The sequence below is a fragment of the Nilaparvata lugens genome, chromosome X, assembly GCF_014356525.2.
Source record: "Nilaparvata lugens isolate BPH chromosome X, ASM1435652v1, whole genome shotgun sequence".
NCBI classification, from domain to species: domain Eukaryota; kingdom Metazoa; phylum Arthropoda; class Insecta; order Hemiptera; family Delphacidae; genus Nilaparvata; species Nilaparvata lugens.
In genome coordinates, this window is record NC_052518.1 from 83,288,076 (window position 1) to 83,311,135 (window position 23,060).

The window sequence follows — 23,060 nt, forward strand, 5'->3', positions numbered from 1 at the left end:
TAAAACAATTGAATGTTAAGAGTTGTGAGTGAATGATCATCAATGCAATAACGAACAATTATTAAAATCATTTCGAGATCAGAGTATGAATGATAAGAGACAGAAAAGGACGCTTCCATTTCTACAACAATGAAAGAGAAGTACTTTCCAATCATGTAGAAGAATCAGGAAAACATTTGAAAGCAGCAGCATAATTGATTGATTTAATTGAGAGAATTGGGATGGAATTCATTGAATAACATCTGCCGCAAAAAGCCAAAAGAATTGATGAAACGGAATGAAATACTTGAATGACCTCCAAATTAAGAATGAAGAATTTTCTTTGACAAAAACTCAGACAAAAAGAAGAATTTCCATGAAACCACCAGATTGGAGGAAATTTGTCAAAGGGTTTAGCATTTATTCAATGACCTGGATGATTGCAAATCTATAGTTTTGGTTATGACGTATATTCAACTTTCAAATGTAAGATACTTTTTGGAGAAATATTCAAGTCATCGAGATTATATATGTTTACTACAGTAAAACTCAAATCCAAGGTTTAAATATGAATATTTTAAAATCCGGTGCATTTGTTATGAAACGTTGGACATTATATTTTAACATTCCGTGTATGTTATGAAATTCTGAAAGCTTGAACATTGAGCAGTAGTTTATGAATAGTCTAGGTGGAGCTCTAGGATTGATCATTAGCTGTTGACCATTGAAGGTTGAGCTCTGTTATTTGCCGAGACTAGACACGTATTCCTAATATGGTAAAGAGAACCGTTAAACAACAGCATATTATGAAGGAAAACTAAGTAACTAACAAAACCAAATGCATAATTTATTTCAAATATGAACCTTCGATAGACTGATGCCGGCGAAGTCTTGGGTTCCAATCCTGCCAAGAGCATGCACTTTGGATCATCTCTTAGGCCGTGTTCATTCATTCATACGTAGAGAGAGAGGTTCCCAATTAGAGTGAGAGCTTACAATACAGGAAAAAATGACAATTAAAAATTGAATGAAAATCTGTAAGGTGTATTCTTTGGGAATGAAAACAGGAGAAACAGATGACTGAACTGTGTGGAATATTGTTCGGGTGTTACACAAATTCAGTTGGTGTAATTGGAGAAAAACGCGTGTTAACACTTGATTAGAAGTGGACAAGCAGAGGAGACCCTCGATAGGTCATACTAACAAAGTAATGCACAGGATAAATCACGCCAGTCCGTTTTATTCAGAGGAATTTTGCAGAACATCAATGTATCAACAAATTAAGAAAACAAAGCAATTTTCCTCGTTTCCATCAATCCGATTGTATTATTCAGAGACTTCAAAATATTCGAAAATTAAGGGATGATTGAAATGGAATGTTTGACAGCAGATCTGAAGCTGAATCGATCTGAAATTGCTGCTAAGGGAGACATTTCAAACTGGAGAGCTGGAAACGAGCCGAAATCGTTTAGAGAATTTCAAACGGAAAGAGTTGAAGTGTTTTTGTGTAGATATGAACGATTGATGAGTTGTATCGCAGATAGCAAGAGCAATATCGCTGTTTGTTATTGTGGAATAGGCTACTCAAACGAGTTTCATCGTGTTCTCTGTATTTCTAGAGCTTACAATAACTCACGAACGATCTCTATTATTGAAACAGGTGGGTATTAATTAATCTACCGTGATTAAAGTAGTGAACGGCGATCTGAAGATGGTTTTTTGTTTAGTATGTAAGGTTTGTGCACACAGACACGATTTATCCGAAATAAACGGCTTGTCAGCTACGAGACCCCTTCAGGGAATGAATGCAATCAACAAACACTCGGCATGTGATCCCAGTTTTTGTTACTGAGAATGCGATTCCTGAACATGGCAGCATTATTTGATATTGAGATTGCCGGAGTAACTGGAGAACAATATCACAAGAGATTCGCCACACGCGGACGTTTTTAACGTTCTTCATGTCAGTCAGAGTGGATCAGTGGCGTTTTATTGGTGGAACGATATGCAGTTTATTACATTTCTGATTGGACGATTCCACTTCCCACTTCGCTTATTCACTTCACTTCATTTGCAAGCATATGTTTTATAAATAGCTATGATTACTGTAAATACAAGAAATATCACCATATTAAACTTGTAACTAGAAAATACCAGCCATGATTGACAGAATGACAACGTATAATAAATATGACAAAAAGGAATGTACACCATCTAATGTAAAAAGAATGTTATGAGAAATGTGTAGCACTAATGACTAGATCTATATTCGACAAAAATAGACTATTTTGTCCACATATCAAGCGCAAAACGCACTAGGAACATGTCACAATATTAACATCACACTGGACGAGACTGTGTTTCATAATTTAGGCAACGTTTGCATAATTCAACAAGCCAAAGACTAACAAACTAAATAATTCACAATTGCAAAATACACTTGAAAACTTCAGACTTGATTTTGGGATGTTATCAAACACCTCCCTCGACCTCATCGGAACCAGTCAGTCGAATTTGAAAATATCTGCCCTGATCGTTTTCGAAATAGCTAAAAGAAATGCAGTGAAATCGGGTACAGTAAGCATTGATTTTGGATTCGGACGTATTTTATAGACAATATGAAATCACTCTTAACGAACTCTTTCTAGAAGAATTAGTTCTTAACTCAGTCTGTGGACCAAACTCTCAATACATTATCTTATTGATTCAATTGTTTGCGAGAAAGTTGGAAATGGAACGCAATAAAAGCAATGGGAGAACGTCGATTTTGAACTCGTCTTAGAGACGATTATGAAATCCATTCTCAGCATGCGCGTAGAGATCTACCTTAACGTACCAGCCAAACTAAAATATATTGGTTTAGTAAGACTTAGATTATGAAAGAATGAAACAATTTTGTAATAGATAATAATTAACGTAGATGCGAAATATGGTGAAACATTTTGAGGAGGAAGATTTTTCAGTTGATAGCATATTTTCAAGTCACTGCATCTTTCAATATGATTGACAGTTACAGACTGGTTTCTTCTACAGAATAAATTTTCAAATTGATAGAACAACCTCGTTAAGTTGTTAGCAATGGAAGGTAAGCGATAAGCGCTCACTCTATTTGTGTGAACATTTTCAAGTTTTCCCCATAAGTAGATTCTTCGTTTCAATCGCAAACTGTATTGTGTGAATCTTCTAATTTTCTTCCCCATATACTTTGATCCATTTCCTAGTCTTTCTCTATTTTCAGCGATATTTTTTTCGTCTAGTGGTTTACTGTGTTGTAACTGACTTTGGGCACATATTCATTTGTTGTCTCATTTTCGTCTGGGTCCTTGCCACTCACCCAATTTATTCACATTATCACACTATTCGTATGAGTCAATTTTGACGATTATCGATTTGGAAAAACTTTATCTTCCTTCACTTTACCTTATCTAATTCACTCTACATTATTACCAACTCACATCATTCGGGCATCATTAAAAATTTAAAATGTTATTTTTCGGTCATTCATGTAACAAGTTGATAAACAAATAGTAGGAGTGAGAAAAAGCAATGAGTGAGACTTGGCTCAGGTATGCTATACAAGTTCTTCACGTCACTCCTGAACAATTTCAGGGCTTCTGACATTGCTTAACGAATTTTATAGATACATGAGTAGAATGTTCAAAAAGCGCGATGATGTCGGCATGTTTGAGGCATTCGTATGGAATGTAATTCTATACTTATTCTATTACATTCTATACTCTCTGGGCATGCCGCCTCATTGGGATGAGAGGTTTCTTAGGACGAACATCGCGCATAAATATCTCAGGTATCAGTTTTTTTTCGGAAATTTCCAATAATTAAATCATACTGCGACATTTAAAAATATAACCCTCAATATTAAATTTAATTATTGGCAAAGAATATCAAAATCTTCAATACCCTCCACTTCAAAAGCAGATAATGCACTGAGTATCGCTAAACTTCATGTTGAAAATTATTTTAATTAAAGCAATAGAATTAATACAATTAATTTCCCTCGAGATGTTTCCAATTAGTGTATTCTGCAATATGATCCTCATACAGTTCAGTTTCTTGTCTATCTAGTCTCTTTGAGTTTTAGGACTGTTAGATTGAAGTAATTATGTTGAAATTCTACGATGAATAAGGATTCATAGAATGATAGAAGATTCTCGTATAATATTTGAAGAGGATAAGGATTCACGTCTGATGCAAGATTACAATCAGATTTGCACTGCTGACAAGTAATTAATTTAGACACACATGTGTTTATTTGTTTGCCTTTGACTCAACAATTCCTCAATTCTTATGTTACAACTCATGATCAAGCTGATTAATTATAGTAAGAGATACGCCATGATGGGCTAATTAGCTTCACGTTCGCTATTACGTTTGTATCAAATTTGCCTCTATACTAGCCATGTGCAGATACACCAACTTTAGTTCGCTGTGAACGTAATCCACTAAAAGATGGTGCATTGCTAATGATGAACTGTGAAGCGGTGGCTGTGGAGAGGGGTGGGTTATCTAAAGTTCTATTGGAGCAAATACTCAGAACTGTAACACATACAGAAAGCGAACAGAGCTGCATATACATTATATGTATACACTATAGAGTTTAACGTATGTAAAAGCTTTGTTCATTCAAGTACAGACATGGAACAACAAGCGTGAAGTAAGTACACTATTAAATTGTCATGCACTATTCCCTGAAAATTATTAATCTCTGAAATAATTTGAGCTTCTTTTTGCATTGTTAGTACAGTAAATGAAAACTAACCGAGGGTTAATTGATATCCTGAAAGCTTGAAAGCTAAAACAAAGTGCATGTGTTTGGCATTCTAGACTGAATATGGTCTTTCCAGATATTTAATCTCAAATCGATCCCTGACAGGGGAACTCTTGCAGAATCATTCATCAGAGCTGATGCTATTTTTGGACCAATCCATCAGCTCACAACAGTTGAATTACGGGGGTTTCTCTCTTATTTATGCCAAAAACACCTGAAAGCCACCCTTGTTTCAAACAAGTTATCAGGTTCGTTAAAAATTTATTTTCAGGAAAACGGGAATAAATCCTACAGTCTTCATAAAAGCGACGCTTGCCCAAAAACGAGAATGGCTTTTATTCCGACGAGACATATTCGTATTTATGAAACCGCGGATGAACAGATTTCATAATAAACGGAAAACAACTGCTATTTCTCAAATAATATGTTTTCCTTTTAGTTGTCAATCTTGGATGAAGGATGCATTAATATTTTTCTGTTAAAAATGTAATCCGACAAGCCGCAGCAAGTTCACTCCACTGACAATAAGGAAAATACCTCATCGCAACTCAAAATCCTAGATAGATCTAGGCAAAAATTCCAATTCAAGCATTAACAAGGATGCAAGATTTTCGAAAAAAGGCAGGAATGTTCAATTTTTACTATAAGTTTTGAAGAATCATTCATTCACGTAGGCTAATTCGTCTTAGATCAAGTATTGAAAACAAAGTGTTCAGAGATACACAATACTGTACCATTTTTTGGCCATTCCATGAAGATGCTATGTGGTTCTTGAAGGGAATTAACAAACCCTAATAATTTTCTTCTCAATATTTTTAAACAATTTTAATGTTTAGTCCCAACTTAACAATATTTCTCATGAAACAATTTTTCAATTTTGACAAAAAATATTTCCAATTTGAACTAACTTTGTAATAGATGCATGATGAGAATAATCTTTATATCAACATTTTTGATAAAATATTTTAATCATTAAAAAACCTTCGCTATTAACGATATGAAATGGTGATTTGTGGTAATACAAAATAATAAATTATACATGTTGAAACAACATGTTTTGTTGTCATCAAAATTGACTAACAAAACAAATATTCCCATTAAATCATTGAAAAATAAAAATTACTATATAAAAAATGCACTACATATTGGAAAGTTTTTGGTAAAAATTGTTATATAATAAGTCACGTGTTCATTTGAAAAATTGGAAGTATTCTTGATTAATACAGTGGGAAAGATATAATCTCTACACAAGCGGGAACAGTTGCAACCACAACATAACTATATTGAGATTCACTTTTTAAAGTCAGTGGAAATCATAGAGCTTAAATGTTGCCGATTTCATATTTCCAACGCCTGAAATGGTAGATAAAATCATTTATGTGATCCTGGTATATCTTTATTCTTTATTCATTTAGTCTATACAATAAGTACATTATCAAAATGATAGGGAGAGGTAAAATAAGGTAACCTTGAGCTATTCCTCTCCCAAATTTAGATAACACATAGTCCGAAATAGGTCTTGTAGTTCTTCAATTCACAAAATTTTCAGTTATATCTGATATAATATAAATGATCCTTGTTAATAATGATGAATTATATGTTCATTTGTTGAGAAAACTTACATTTCAATGATAATTAATAACACATTTTTATAAATGAGGTTAAATATTTTAGTAATTGATTATATTTGTACCTGGTCTAAAAACAATAATTATAGCAACAATATGGAGCTACAAAAGGATAGAGCTATATGATTTGTCCAATGAAAGACATGGATATCAAACCAATGATAATCAGGTGCTGTCTACAACGTAAATCTCACTACAGAAACGGATTTGAAAAATAATTCAAAATCAAAACAGCTCGGCTACACAACTGGATGCGGGATGGGTAAAGCAAGCCTTGAAATGCATAGGTAACCTTATCTCACCTACCTTTTTTCAACATCCGGCAATGAGGATGATGATGATGATGTCGACGACACTCACCGATAACAGCAGTCTGAGATCGATGACTGTGAAACGTGATGACGTAGCGGGTAGTCGTAGCGGGTAGACGTAACGGGTAGACGTAGCGGGTAGACGTAGCGGGTAGACGTAGCGGGTAGACGTAACGGGTAGACGTAGCGGGTAGACGTAGCGGGTAGACGTAGCGGGTAGACGTAACGGGTAGACGTAGCGGGTAGACGTAGCGGGTAGACGTAACGGGTAGACGTAGCGGGTAGACGTAGCGGGTAGACGTAGCGGGTAGACGTAAGGGTAGACGTAGCGGGTAGACGTAGCGGGTAGACGTAGCGGGTAGACGTAACGGGTAGACGTAGCGGGTAGACGTAGCGGGTAGACGTAACGGGTAGACGTAGCGGGTAGACGTAGCGGGTAGACGTGGCGGGTAGCGAGCACACATCAATTGCCCGCCCATCAGACAACTAAAATTTACCCTCTTCTCTTCACAAGCCGATTACTACCGGCTCAATTCTCTATTCTTCGTGAGAGAACGGGGCAAGACTAGTATTGAAAAATCGAAATTAATCCTCTTCCAACTTTGTCACAATAATTTCATAATTATTATCGTTTGGATTAGATCAAATTAACATATAATTTGATCATATAGATTACAGAAAATAGATTACGAGATTTACTCGATTTAAGAACATGATGATCGGAAAGATCGGGAATTGATTATTCTGTGAATCATTTTTAAAAGAATGGAGGAAAGAAAAATTCTATATGAAACAATGAGATGAGATCTGACATGAGATTGGATGAATGACAGTGGAAATGTATTTAAAAAATTGTAGAGGGAAAATTCACTAAAATATTTAGAAAGATTGATAATTGTGAGTTTTTATTTTTTCAAAAATTTTGGGTTCAGTACAGCGCTTCAATTCTACTTTGATCCTGAATCAAGTAGTGACCATTGTATGGGGGTTTAGTCGTTTAGTTGGATCGACTTCCATCTATTTTAATCAATGGTAGTTAATTCAACTGTATATAGTAATTATTTTCATTCAATAAAGAAATAGAATGAGTAGCGTCCTTTAATTTTATCGTGTATAAACAGTATTGAGCAACTCAATAATAAATACTGATTGAGCAATCCAAAGCTTAATCCTCCAAAAAAGAGTAAAGCCTAACGGCTTTTGCAAATTTCAGCAAGCCTGCTAGTTTCTTGAACAAATCTAATCCAAAGGAGAAATTTAAAAATAAATCCCTTTTAAGAGATTAAGTCATGCACAAAGATTAACTCATGTCATGCACAAAGATTATTTTTATCATTGATCGATATCGAAATATAGTTCAAACTACATTAGTATTGAAAGTTCACTAGAATGTAAATTTCGTAACACGATTTGAACATTTTTTACAATAAATTTTGGAAAGAATCATTGTGGATGATTTTTTAAAACTTTTGGCCGTATCAATAAATCATCCGTGAGATATAAAATAATAGCATACATTTCCGACGATGTTGAAATAAGCTGATTTTTATGTCGAAGTATGTTCACATCCAATGTTATTCGGGGTGTATTCTGCCGTCCAGAAAATATCGGAATAAGATTACAGTTGAACATTTTATGAGTAATCCCCTCTACTCCTACGTGAAGTGTACTTTCAAACAGAATGTCAATATGAAGAAGAGGGGAGGCCAAATGGGGAGGCTTAACATGTAACAACCATTCGTGTGAATAGTAATAATCCAAGTTGAGCTGCATTGATTTTACGCCGAAAATATATATTATATCTATGGAGCAGACAGGTCAAGAGTATAATAGGAGCAGAAAAACGGGAATCGTCGAATATGAACGGAAAAATCTTTCGTTTTAGTTGAAGAGAGCAATCCCACCCAACTCGAACCAGAGATAAAATTCAGTTACTCTTGCTACGTTGTCAAGTTAAACACAGCGTTTTGACGCTCAGATAATATCCCACTTCCACACAATACGTTGACGCACGTATTTACTACAACTCAAAAATGAACAGTATACGAGCTCACGAATTAAATCGTTCTAAATGAAATAGAATAGCATACTATTTGGGATATATAACATTTTGAACTTTCTTCAAAGATTTATATGCAATTTATAAATACTAAATATGTATATTATGTTCAAAATGCAAAATCAGAAAACAAATTAATGATATAGAATGTATCGTGAATGAAAGCCACAAAAGTACAGATTGCAATATAACTGAGAACTGAGTTGAATCCACTCCTCTCAAATTGGAAAGTTTTTTACTGTGATAGAAATTGATAACGACAGATGAAATAAGATATAAAAAATTATTATCTCATTATGATAAGTTCTTGGCTCATATGAATAAAGTTGAGCATTTGCTTATACTTCTATAACATTTTACGTATAATTGTATTTTTACGTATTTTCCATTTTACGTATAACTTATACTTCTATAACAAGATTACGTCCTAAAGACTCCAGTCATGGAGTATAAGACAAGTCATGTTATTACATAATAATTCTAACACTAAGTAGTTCAACCTAGTTTAGGTTTGAAAGGAATTCTTGTACACTATAAAAAGCTCTATCAACTAAATATTTTTTAATTTGTTTTTTGAAAATCTTCAAATCATCATTACTTTTCAAGATTTGAGGTAGCTTGTTATAAAATTTCCTACCAATATAATCTGGTTTTTGTTCAAATAACCTACTATTGTGACCCATTATATGATAATCTGCTCTGTTTCGCGTATTATACTCATGAACATCTGAATTCTGGATCACACCACTCGTTTTCACATGCATTACAACTTCATATACATACAAAGATGGCACAGTTAATAGACCAAGCTTTTTAAATAAAGGCCTACAAGAGTCTAACCTATTCACTTTCTCTATACATCTGAGTGCCTTCTTTTGAATCTTAAACACCCTGTCCATATTTTGTTGAGATGAATTACCCCATACTAAAATAGCATACCTAATATGAGATAGTATAAGTCCATGGTAAGCAGTTAACAGTAGTTTTTTATCATTCAGCCTAGCAAGATGCCGCAGGACAAATACTCCAGATGATATCTTATTACATATCCTCTCAATGTAAGGATGCCATGTTAATTTCCTGTCCAATAAAATTCCCAAGAATGCTACTTTCTCTTCTTGGTCTAATTCATTTTCCTCTACAAACACATTTATTTCTCTATCCTCTACTGAATTATATTTACTTTTGAATTGTAGGAATTGACATTTCTTACTATTTATTGTTAATTGCCTTTGCTTCAAGAATTGGACAATTGACTGTACTCCAGTAAAAGCATTTATTTCTAGACTATCTAATAAATAATTGTTAAAGATAAGCGATGTGTCATCAGCAAACAACAGAGCTCTGTGATCTTTTAACTCTTTTGGTAATTGGTTCACATACAACAGAAACAGTAAGGGACCCAGAATTGAGCCTTGAGGTACTCCAGCCTGGACCTCCAGTTTTTGAGATTTAATTTTTACTATTTCATTCCCATCCACCTTGGTAAGCTCAACACACTGGTTTCTACCTATGAGATATGATTCAAACCATTTTAGTTCTATACCATTCACACCTACAGTTTTTAGTATTTCCAATAATATTCTATGGTTCACACAATCAAAAGCTTTGGATAAATCAAGAAATATTGCGGCTGCCTTCTCACCTGAATCTATTATATCTATTAGTCTTTCAACAAGGGATACTATTGCAGTCTTAGTAGATTTCCCTTTCTGGAACCCATGCTGTTCATCACATATGAAATTAATTTCTTCCAGGTGCATCAATAGCCTATTTAAAACTACTCTTTCAAAAATTTTACTTATTACATTTAGAATACTAATGGGTCTATAATTTTCAACTCTTTCAGAATCACCGCTCTTGAAAATTGGCAAAATTTTTCCTTGTTTCAGATCATCAGGGAAAATACCCTGCTCTAGTGAAGTATTAAGGAGATGCAATAAAGGGTCCAGTAATTCATTTTCACATTCTTTTAAAATTTTGCTTGAGACCCCATCCAATCCTACTGTTTTTTTGTTATTCAAATTTTTTATTATTCTTGACAACTCATCTCTTGATAATGGATGAAATTTAAATACCTTTTCAATTGGCTCAGCATTTAATGTAGTTGTATTATAAGTATTAGTGTTCAGTGACTTTTGGAGATTATATGCAACCTGTTGATAATACTTATTGAAAAAGTTACAAATGTCTATACTATCATCCATATTAATTCCATGTTCATCGATTATCCTAGGGACATTAGTAACTGTATCTTTTTGAGCTGCTCTCCTATTTCTATTAATTACCTCCCAAACAGCAGAGTTAAAATTGGTACTAGTTGTTAATATTTCAGCTGTTTTCTTACACTTACTCTTACACATTGAGCATATGCTTCATTTTCTATGAATAAACGTGAGCAAAACCTTTTGCTTATGCTCATCAAAAAAATAGTTTGAGCATTTGCTCAAAAGTAGAGCTTATGCTCAAAATTGTATCAATAAACTAGAACATTTGCTCAACTTTTGAAGCAAATGCTTCAAAAAAGGTGAGTCTAGTCTAGAGCAGCTTTTCACCTTTTGCTCATAGTGAAATGGCTCAACTAATTTGTGTGAGGAAGAGGCAATTATAATAGATACGATTACAACCAATATTTTAGAACTATAAACCTAGTTGTCATGTTACTTCTATTTTTCCCGCCATCACAGAATAGGAAATAGGCATTTAAGAAGATGAGAGTACGGAATATTATAAAAAGGCTATTGCGATTATGCTGGAGATTATTATAGAGATGACATTATTATTATTATTTCAAAATTCAGAACTCAACTAACCTAAAACTCAATATTCATAGAGAACAGAGCAGACGACCAACCACAAGCGGTGTTTGGTCGTCTGCTCTGTGTCAACAAAGTAAGACGAGTCAGTTGATAAAAAATCTTCAAAATACGTGAGCATTTGCTCCACAGTACAAAGCATACGTTAAGAGTATAAGGTAAAGCTTATTGATATAAAAATGCATTACAAATGCTTATGCTTCTACCTGATGCTCATGAACAAAACCTTATGCTACATGCTCATGAGCATATGCTCAGTTTTTATTCATACGGCCCAATGTCTCTTTTCACACAAATACAGCATTATGAATACAAAATGGACAGCTGAAAGTAGAACCTGAAGGTGAGTTTTTGTTAGTAAAATACTGAAGCCTGAAGAATACTTGAGGCTTTTATGGGAGTGTTTTCAGCCTGCGAAAGTGTGAACATTCCCAATTCCCATACCATAAGCGCTAAAGTATTCTGTAGTCGTCAAGTAATCAACATATCAACGGAAACCCACCTTGAGAGAAAAATCTTGTACGCAGTTAGCTAAGAAAAATGAATTTATTGGAATAAATAAGATTATTGAATGGGAATTATTTGTTGGAATTGCATAAACAAAATCTGAACAAAGAACAGGATATTTTCCATGATGGTAGTAATACGATTATGACAGAATAATTTGAAATTGGATATTATAACATATTCTAATTATTATAGGAGTGCGAATCTGATGACTGGTTTTGTAGAATACTTGAATATAGAATAAAATACCTACTAGACAACGTCATCTACAAGATATTTTCTTTACCGTACTTAAGGGATGAAATTGAGAAATTGCAGGTATGCAACAAAACAATACACGTAAACTTTACAATGTTGATACAGATTTCCTCGATAGCAAATTAGATACCTTGCTGCTTCTACCGAACAAACTTATTCATCGAAGTAACTACATACTCAGGCAAATTTCAATAGCAACTTCTAAGCCGATTCGATGTTGCTGTCTGTTCTAATTCCCTCAATTCACGAAGTGCGTTGAGTAGTAGTTACGGACAAACTAACAGTCTCGAAGCACATTCGACCTCATTTACAATATTACACGTGCAGCCATCGAGCACTGGCTACATTCAATGATGAAGGTAGATTGTCTGGCAGACGAAACGAGGAAAATTCATGGTAAATACCCCACTTAATAGAAATTTGATCTTTGATTGCTTGGAAACGTATTTTCTTAGTGAAACACACTAAAGGATGTTTAACAGAAGCTAAACTGAGATTCAGTCATCTGCGGATAAAGTTTTAAAGTTGGTATTTTCTATTTAATCCTGGAAACTTCATATAGATTAGAAATAATCATGTTACAAATAACAGAAATTAATTCTCTCACCAAGAGATAGTTGGAGAAAAGTATGAGGTTCTATGAGTTTCTACTTAGCAGAATTAGTTTCTTTTGCTACTCGAGACCACATTTTCTTCATAAAACTTTTACGATCGCAATGGCAAATTGATTACTACACCTATAGTTGGGGTGGGCTTTGAATTTGCCTACATCTGGATCTCGAATTGTATGCTGTTATAGAAGGAAGTTTGAATACAGCAATTATTGCTAAAACAGAATGTTTAGACTCACGGATCTCGTAATAATGATATTGTTTAGATTATTGTTAAGCATCAATTTTATTTATTAAACGTATAATTCACCCTGGTAAAAGTGATGTTCCACTTGAAATCAACTCATTTGCTTTTTTCATCAAATGATGAAGAATTGTTGAACTTTAAATAACTCATCCACTCCTACCAAATCTGAGTTATTTGTAAAACAATGATAGAGGTACGTCTGTTTCAATCAAATTTCTGAGACTGACATTGAAGTGTATATACTGATGTATTACAATAGATAGATAAATATAATATTCCATCAAATAGTTTCTTGGCTACGGAGAGAATAAAGTTTTTGAAAAGTTAGCACCTACGATTCATTCAATGCAGTCTACAATTGAATGGAAAACATATCTTTGGCTGAGAAAACAACGAACTGAAGTTCAGATAATATTGATTCTTTAGGTACCGTGTTTTCCCGATACTCTCTCACTCTCTCACTCTCTCTTTCTCTCTCTCTCTCTCTGCGCTCATCAGCTTGTACGATTTCAACGAGAAAAGCTTTTCCAATAAATAAAATGTGAAGTTAGATGCTAATGTTCTTTTTAAAAGTATTCAAATCCAGTTAATAATAGGATAGAGGTTATTAAAAATGCATAATATCGTGGTTATTATAAATTCACAGCAGAGTTATGGATTGAAATAATTTTCTGGTTGAAAACTCATAAAAAAGTGTTCATAATCATAGAAAGTCTTGTGATTGATCTCTATAAAAGCGAAATGTCACAGATTCTCATACACTGTTAGATTAGGAAATCTACCGACCAATACTATCAACATTTTATAGGCACGTTGGATCTTCAAGCGTGTGCTTGAAAACAGTTATTCGTGATTTCCCAGTATTATTCGGCCAAAAATAATTAATTTCACTAAAATTAGAAACTTGTGTTAAGAGTATTTTTTGAAATTACACTGAGCTACGATTTTCCAGTTATTCTTTGAAATTTTAGAGGTTGAGCTCTGATTTTAGCAGTTGAGTGGCACAAAATCACAAAATCTTATTTGAAAGGGACGACGTAATCACACATGCAATTTCAGACTTCTTGAAGTTTTTAATTATACTTATAAGTTATTTATTGTTTTTCAAGAAGTAAAAGTTGTTCTATACTATAAAGGGGTACTATATTTATTATTATTCAATCATTCATTTTTCGGTATTTCTTGCAGCATGATTGGCAGTAACAGATAACAGCTGGTAATTTCCTAAAATTAACAGATAATTTTTCCTAGCTTTTCCAATAATGACTACAGTAGAACTCCAATTATCCGATTCGCTTTTAGAAGAAAGTTTGCATGGATTCCAGATATGTTCAAAAATCATTAACACTCTTTTTAGCAAAGTTCAATTCATACAGTAAAGTATTCAACCGGTTACAGATGGAATAAATAATACTATAATGTATAAGATGAATTTTTTATAAATTATCCGTTTTTGTGAAAAATTCAACTAACCGAATGAGGTCCGGTTCCAATCAATTCGAACAATAAGAGTTCTAATGTACTTCCAATGGAGCTGCACTAGCATTATAGATTTCCTTAAACTGAGAATGCTCGAATCAAAGACTCACAAGAGACATTTCCTACTGCTTCACTTTAAGGTCCTCCTAATATATACAACCAATGATTCTGTATTCTATCAACACTTTTCAATTATCTGCATCAATCACTCATTTCCACTGTGAACTTTACTCTTCTTATGCCCAGTAAATGTGGTAACGTTTTCAGGGGAGCTCCTCAATTAACAGAAAGTTTTATAAACTTTATTAGAGCTCCCAGATTTTGGGGAAGTAAAAGTTTTATCACAATACAAGAATTTCTACCTATGTGATAATTTCAGAAATAGTCCTATATCTAAAAAAAACTATTTTTGACAATCAGTTTTGGCAGTTGATCACTTTCTTCTTTAATATTACTATATTTATATTTTTCAATAACATTTCACAATTTTTCATAACCCTTTTTTCAAAGTTTTGTGCTAGTAATCTTTAAAGGAACATCTACATTTTTCATACCCGAGACAGAACAGCTTTGCAACTGACCTCTAGATTAATCGAAACTTCAAAGAGTTAAGAACAGAGACAGACAATGAATGCACTGCCTCACAAGAGCTGGCGAAAAAGCTGGAACACGTATCACGAAAACAGAACAATTGAACCAGGATTGGGAACCACATGACACTCTGTTATTGACAACCAACGACCAGCTGACCACAACTCTATCGACCACAATTCACTCTTTCTCTTTTTGATCGCTCTTTCTCACTTGCGAACAAGTACACTAGCTATGACCATATAGGCCTAACCACAGTTAGATAGTACTGTCAAGTAAATTTGATCATAGCGGGTAGCGTTACTTTCATCTTCAAAATGAAACACGTCGATCGCAAATCGGAATAAAGCTTCATGGGATGTGTTATGTAAAGATGAAGGATGAAACTGAATATCATCAGTGGAATATTAAGCCGTAAAAACATCTATGGATTACTATCTCATATACATAATATATCGTTCGTTTTTTGCTGGGGGTAATGCCCACATAATTTGAAGGCTTGTGTGTGGATAGTGAGAAGGATAATGTTGAGAGATGAAAGGATAAAAGGTTCCGAACCACCGGTAAATGAAGCTGTTCTAATTAAACAAGACTTGTGATGGGAAAAGTGATGAAATAATTACAAAACAGGATGTTAAGGATTATACCATCTTAAAGTCAGTGCATATCATCAATAATTTTATAAGTTATATATTTTTGTAAAAATTCGTTAATTTTGGAGGAATATTTAAGGCTACTAGTTGTTATTACTTATGTTCATTATTTGTGAATATGAAACAAGTTTTTCATTATGCAAGCTAGAGAAAGAGACTGAAGGACAATACTGCAATAAGATTGGTGAAGGTAGAAATAACGCAAGAGAGAATGGGATCGACAGACGCACCATTCATTAGCTTGTCTTGCTACATATAGAAAACGAGATGGAGGGGCAACACCTCAACCACCCCTTGTGCGTCCGCCGGCTGCTACCTCACAACTGACAACTGAAAACGTCTGATCCGAAAATGCCAAAACGAAATAGCATTGTAATGAATTTCTAACTTTGATCTACTCGTTTCGCTACATTCTATAAATGATTGGAAAATTGATACTTTCGACTGAGCCCAGAAAATTCTAGTTAGGAGGATTTGTTCTTTCACAAAACTGAGTGTATAGATGTGAAATAAGCCGTGAATGATTCAGAAATTAATACGTAAATCCCAAGAGAGATTAGTGCTTCCACAGAACTGGATGGAAACCTATCAGAATGGATAAAATATGTGAATTGGACAACAGAGAATTGAGTCAGTTCCAACAGCTGATATTATTACATTGTTTGAACGATAATATGTTTTATTATACGTTCATCCATCTATTGTGACAGTCTGAAACCCTATACGGCGAATAAATCTATAAGCTGAATATAACATATCGAATTGAAACGTTCTCCAAAGCTGTTGCCGTACACGAACATGATACATACAACAGTTACATGGTGAATCCATATTAAGGAACGGGCTAAGATAACATGAAAGTGCAACGAAAACTTATACGTGGTACAGACCATTGAATGCAGTAGATAATACCATACACATACAATATATCAAAGTGGTGGCCAGGTCTAACTGATTGATCATCCATTTCATACTCGTAAGAGCATTATTTTATAGCTCAGTAACGAGCTTTTTATCTTTTTCAGTCCAATAGAGAATTTTCATTGCCTTTTTCCAATAGCAGCGACAAAGCTATTCAAAATGCTCTCACAAAAATTGCTAGATTCACTTGGACCAATTGAAGTCATAAGGTTTCCTTTTCCACTGAAGGACTCACAAGATGAGATGAGCATCTGTTGACTGTTAGGATGGAAATTAGTTCAATTAGGCCTACTGTTCACGATCAATGAGTTCTTCAATTTCACCAGCTGTTCGAATCCTGCATTCAAAACATTTTCATTAGAGTACACGTTTACATGTATATCCTTATGAAAGAGCTCTGAAATCTGTCCGGTGGTTCATCCTCTCATAGTCTGAGAATGAAAACAGTCTCTCATAGTCTCTCGAGTCTGAATGAAAATATTATATGGATTTATACTTTACTAGTATGTATTATTCAATGTGAAACTAGAAATATAAATTTTCGTAGAGCAGAATGGGCGAATATAACGGATTTGCAATGTCAATGTCTCATGAATATTTTGAGTTCATCATCATGAATATAAATCTCTTTCGAACAGTTTGCTCTCTATTTAATTAAATAATTCAATATCATTACAGTAGAGAAGAAGTAGCAAGTTTCTTTCCGAAACTATAACTTTCTCAAACTATAACTCTAAAATAATTCAGATTAGACTCATCACGGAAATCTTTAGTAAAAGGCGAAAGATTTATACGACTTTGAAGTGGAACCAGAGCAGTTGCAACTATTTTTAGTTGGAAATTTGTTTTAAGCATGACCGAATTAAACATATTTTCTACAGGTGAGAAGAACAACTATGTGTATTTCACTTTATGAGTAGTGGAGTAATAATACTCATATGAGTATAGTTGTGGTGGGTAATATGGTATGGTGTGGTATGGTAATTAAGGAGAATGAATAAGACTATTGAAATACGCTGAATACAAACATCGAGACTCTTTCAAAAACAAAAGGAAACGCCTATTTTGCAAAATTGTCAGCGATATTTCACGTTTGTAGGCAGAGAGGTAGAGGTTACCTTCTATACCCTGTTTATAGGTTACTAGGCTATTGAATCAGCAACTTGATAATCAAGGATAATACAGTAGTATGGTTAATGAATCAACCATTGAAGTATATTGAACAGGATTTCCAGTAAACAATGAGACCATTTCATTTGTATTTGAATCTGGATCTGGGTCATCCAACTTGTATACTGAATTAGTCACTCGGAAAACACACAAGAATATTACTTCTCTTTCTATTTGAATAATAATGTAATATTGAGGACAGCATAGATTTCTTGTAGTCTACAAATAGAACTAAATTTAGTATTTGTTACTGAACTTCAAAACCTCGAAAAAAAACTGAAATTTACATTTTTATCAGTAGGAATATGTTGATTTCATGTTGAAACCATACCGAAGGCAGACGTAATTTATTCAAAAGATATTACAAAGAACCTTATAAGGTATGAATTCAATAATCGTAATAAAAGTAGGGAATCAATAATGGATTCTATGCGTCTGCTGATTAGATCTCTTGAACCCCATTTTCCCAGAAAGGAGTCACAGTCAACTTTTCTTTCCCCTTGCAATCTTTTTCAATTCTAAGGCTGAAATTACAAAAGTATCACATTATTTGATATGGAAGCCCAATGAATCGCATCTCTCAATAGAATATTATTCGAGCACATTGAATAGGGTACATCTGATACTGATTGAAGTAATGACCTAATGATGTAAGAAATGCATTCATTATAATATGGAAAATGATGCGTCACAACTGGAAAATTTCTTTTCATTTCTCTGAACAACCTCAATCAACAGCCATCATCTTGAAATCAAAATAGAATACTTACTGGGGAATTAAGACTAACTGAGAATCCTTATTCATACGAGGTAATGAAATTATTTAGCTAGATTTTTATAATGTTAAATTATTATAATTGTAAGGTGATATATTTTTACAGTATTTTAAAAATATATACATTATTTAATGATAAATACTTTGATATTTAAAGCACTTTATACTTTAATTTGATAAGATTTATTCATTTTCCTATACACAGACGTATGTCTAGTCTTAGAAGGAGTATTCATGTAATGTTGATAAGATTATATGATTGATTATAAAGTGTATTATGGAATGAAGTGATATTTTTATTTGTATTTATTTATGCAGTTTACAATATATGCGGGCTTATACACTTATATATAATAACTTCTATACAATATAACACTTTACTGCTACAACCTCCTCAAAAATGCAAGGAATTATATCATAGTGCCTCTGCTCAGTTATCTTGTTTCAGTTCTTACCTAATATTGCTTTTGTGTAATCATTGAAAATTTGACCTATTTATACGACACAGGCAATATGCACTTCTCCTTATAAGGCTACTATAGTTGATTAAATGAAATGAAAGTTCTCTAGTGCCATTTTTTAATGTTTTAAATGTTTCACTTTAAATTTCCCACAACATCTTTCGACTATTCATAGGCATTTTCAAGTGGTAATGAAAATGCAGACAATATTTTGTGTAATGATTAATAATGTATCCAATTTATACAGAACAATGTGCAGTCACATTTTTCATCAGCTTGCATTTTTAAGGCTATAATTTTCCATCAAGGTAATTGAAAAAGTGCGTACATTTTATGTTTTTTTGGATCAAAAAATTTATTGAAAGGGACTTATTGAACGGGGAAGGCGGGTTGCTTGAAAACTTTGAAAACGGGTTAGCGCTTAATGAACAGACCCAGACAGGCCCTCAAACCGGTTTAGGGGGGAGTAGGTATATGAATAAGTGAACAGAAGGGGGCCGTATTAGTGGAAGGAGGGAGAGAGAGCGAGCTATTACTGGCCCTCGTGGTGAAGACAAGTGCATTCGATGATGCAAGTAATAATCGAATGTCCTATGCACGCATAAACTAGGGAGACATCCAAACTCCAACCAACGAGCCCAGCGCAATGTATGAATGCGCCTGTCACAGCTACACTCATAGACTAGTAGATCGAATTCGAACTTTGTCGAGGATTTGGCATAGTATTCTCCACGCACGTGGAACTACAAGTAGTTTAGTTTACCAGCGCTATCCCTAACTTCTGCAAGCGAGAAAGTTGAAAATTAGGTTTATTGTTCGGAAATCATGGTAAACGATTGTTTTATGAAGATATTTGTGTTGAGATGGAAGCAGACTATTGTGTGGGAGGTGAGATGATTAAACGAATCGATAGATGTCCAACAGCCAGAAAGTATATTTAAATCGATTAAACCAATGACACTTCCACGAAAACCATTCCCCAACTTTTCTACATTGTTCCTGTCTATCTGTCTCTCACCCTCTCTCACTCACTCACTCTATCTCTTTGTTCCCCATTAAGCGTTAATTGGAAGAATATCATCACATTTCATTTTCCAAGGATGGACGTTGATATGCATTCAAACTCCCTCATATTTACAAGGCAACAACACAATATTATAACATCATCGAATTGAATTTCATCTTTACATCGTTGAATTCAGCACATACTTCATAAGATTCATAGAACAGTAATACAGCATGTTTTTAATGAGTATAAACTAAAATTTGAGCCAGCATTTATTGTAATCTTCCTAGATGATATTTATGTAATATAATATTCTCTCTTGTGTAATGTTAATAAGATGATGAATCTCCCCAGAGGTTAGATTACATGATGTATGAATACAGTTCATAAATTGTAAAAGTAATTGAATAGTTCAGCTATAGGTTCAATCATTATATACTTGGTCTAAGCCTGCGTGTGCATATTATATTGTAATCTACATGAATGAATTTATCTAAACTGAAATAATCTAATATCTTGCTTTTATTCTGTCCTTCAATTTTTTCCTTTCGAAATTCAACTAAGAATATTAGTACATACATGAATGTTCACAAAAAAGTAAGTAAATTTAGAAAAACAATTTTTTTGAAACTTTTACGTGATAAGGAGAATCGAATCATTAGGCGATAATTGAAGAGTCAATAATAAACTATAAACTTGATAAACTACAATAATTCAAGTTATAATGAGTGACTCTGATTGAACACTAATAACTAAGGTTGTAAAAATGTGTACAGTTTATACGACGGTCGTCCTGAAATTCACATTTGAATATCCACAATAATCACATAAGAATGTGAGCATAATTTACTTAGCTATCAATAATGCAACACTTAACTACAAGCACAATGCATAATAAAATATGAAACGCCGCGTGCAATAAAATACTCGAACTATGACATGCTTAATAATTATAATGATAACTCACCATGAGCTGTGCCGACCAGGTATAAGAAGGTTGCGAAGTGATACCACAAATTAGCCGAGGACGACATCCTGAAAAACAGACTTCAATGTTAATTCGAGAGTTTGAATTAGGGTGGCAGACCGGAAGTTAAATGAGCTCCAGAAACGAAAACTGGAAGATAGATTCGGAGAACATAAGATAGTAAGAAACTAGTGAACCTTCTACGCAGGAGAACTCGCTCAAAATGCCGCTGATATTCTCAGCTGATCTATTGAAATCTCAGGTTGGAATCGATTTACAATACTCCGTATGACTTTCACATGATTTTTTCCTCTCGTGATAATTGATTTTCGCCTTGTAAAGGATAAAGGAGTGAGTCAATCTCATAATCCAATGGGCTCAATTTGTATAATGATTCAAAGATTATGTGTTAAAAATTTGAAGTTGATTGATGAGAGCATTCGAAATTTATCGTCGAACATACAAACAACCCCACAAACTAACAAAGACTCGAGTCTCAAGACAAAAAGTAGGAATCGCTACGCTCGTTCAATTACTAACTTCTGATAAAAGTTGTCTATGTTGAACCTGCAAAACAAACAACTGTATGGAATTAAATGGAACTTGTGAATTTCTGTTTCTCTTAATTAAGGTTTAGCTCACTTTGGAAAAACTGAAGAGATTTCACGAGAAATGGGAAATTATGAAACATTGGGAAATATGACTTAACTAGAGAGGCGGCAGGCAGCATTGGTGTCCACTAACAATCTGCAAAAATCGTCTCGGTCGGTTGTTATCCGATGATTGGTTACAGAGCTATTGAATTCCCACTAATTACCGAAATTTGGAATCTTCAAGGGAAGCTACGGGTGAAGCAGTCGGTAGTGGACGGGTGGTTTGGCAAAATAATGATCATACAATGCTCTAACAGCCCTGAGAAATTCATCTTTTTTTTAATTAATTCCGGTGAAATAATCTTCATTGGCTGGACTAACCACCAGATGCCGACAAAGTAGAAACTCTAGTAACCAATTATTTGGATCAAATTAGGGGAGAAGTTGGTAACAACATTTCCCATAAAAGCTTGGTCATTGGAATAGGAAGGTCTTGGACAGTTACGTAAGTTATGAAGATAAATTAAGGTCTTTATAACACACACTGTAGTACTTCAAACCCATCTTAAACCTAACAAAGTTTGAAAAATGGAATAAATCAATGTAAAACGAGCTCAAACTAAATATTCAGATTACATGACTTCAAGCCTAGTATTTTACTATTAATATTTATGCGTTTAATGTAATACTTTGCTCTAAATTAAAGCTAAAACTTTGAAAATACAAATAAGTTTCTAATTGCTGTAATTAACAATAACTTTTAAAATATTAGCAGAATGACCTGAAATCAAGTTTTTCCTAGTATGGAGAGATAAGTCTGATTTACTGTTAATAGAACAACTTTATAGAAGAGACTATTTGCATAATTCAGTTTTGGAAGTAACCCATTATACTCTAATACCCGTAATGTAGGCAATCTTGTAAAGCCATGCTATTAATCGTTAACATGGCCATATTTCTAGAAAGTATTTTTTAATCGCTGTTCAATAAAAACAAAATAAACCTAACAGTCCAATATGGCAATACAAAGATGGAGCTACTATGGAACTTTATATAATAATGTGTGTTTATTTTTAGCGAAATAACTATATGTTTATTATACTCTATTCAAGTTAAAATTTCAAGTTAATCAGTCCAGTAGTTCAGACGTGATGATGCGTCATTCGTGAATTTTCTATACCGTACGTGTATAAGACAGTACTTTCCTTTAATATAACTATTTGCGTTATTATAGACTAGCAG

At 33.7% G+C, this 23,060-nt stretch overlaps 1 protein-coding gene and 1 pseudogene across 2 annotated transcripts in view; both read right to left on the reverse strand.

Moving 5' to 3' along the window:
* Positions 1 to 23,060, reverse strand: part of LOC111045223 — a 141,048-nt gene that overhangs the window by 76,946 nt on the left and 41,042 nt on the right. For both annotated transcript variants that reach the window (XM_022330575.2, XM_022330576.2), the window contains exon 2: positions 21,226 to 21,293. In XM_022330575.2, coding sequence (XP_022186267.2) covers positions 21,226 to 21,293 — 68 coding nt within the window. The remainder of the gene's footprint in view (positions 1 to 21,225; positions 21,294 to 23,060) is intronic.
* Positions 17,549 to 17,664, reverse strand: LOC120355096 (annotated as a pseudogene).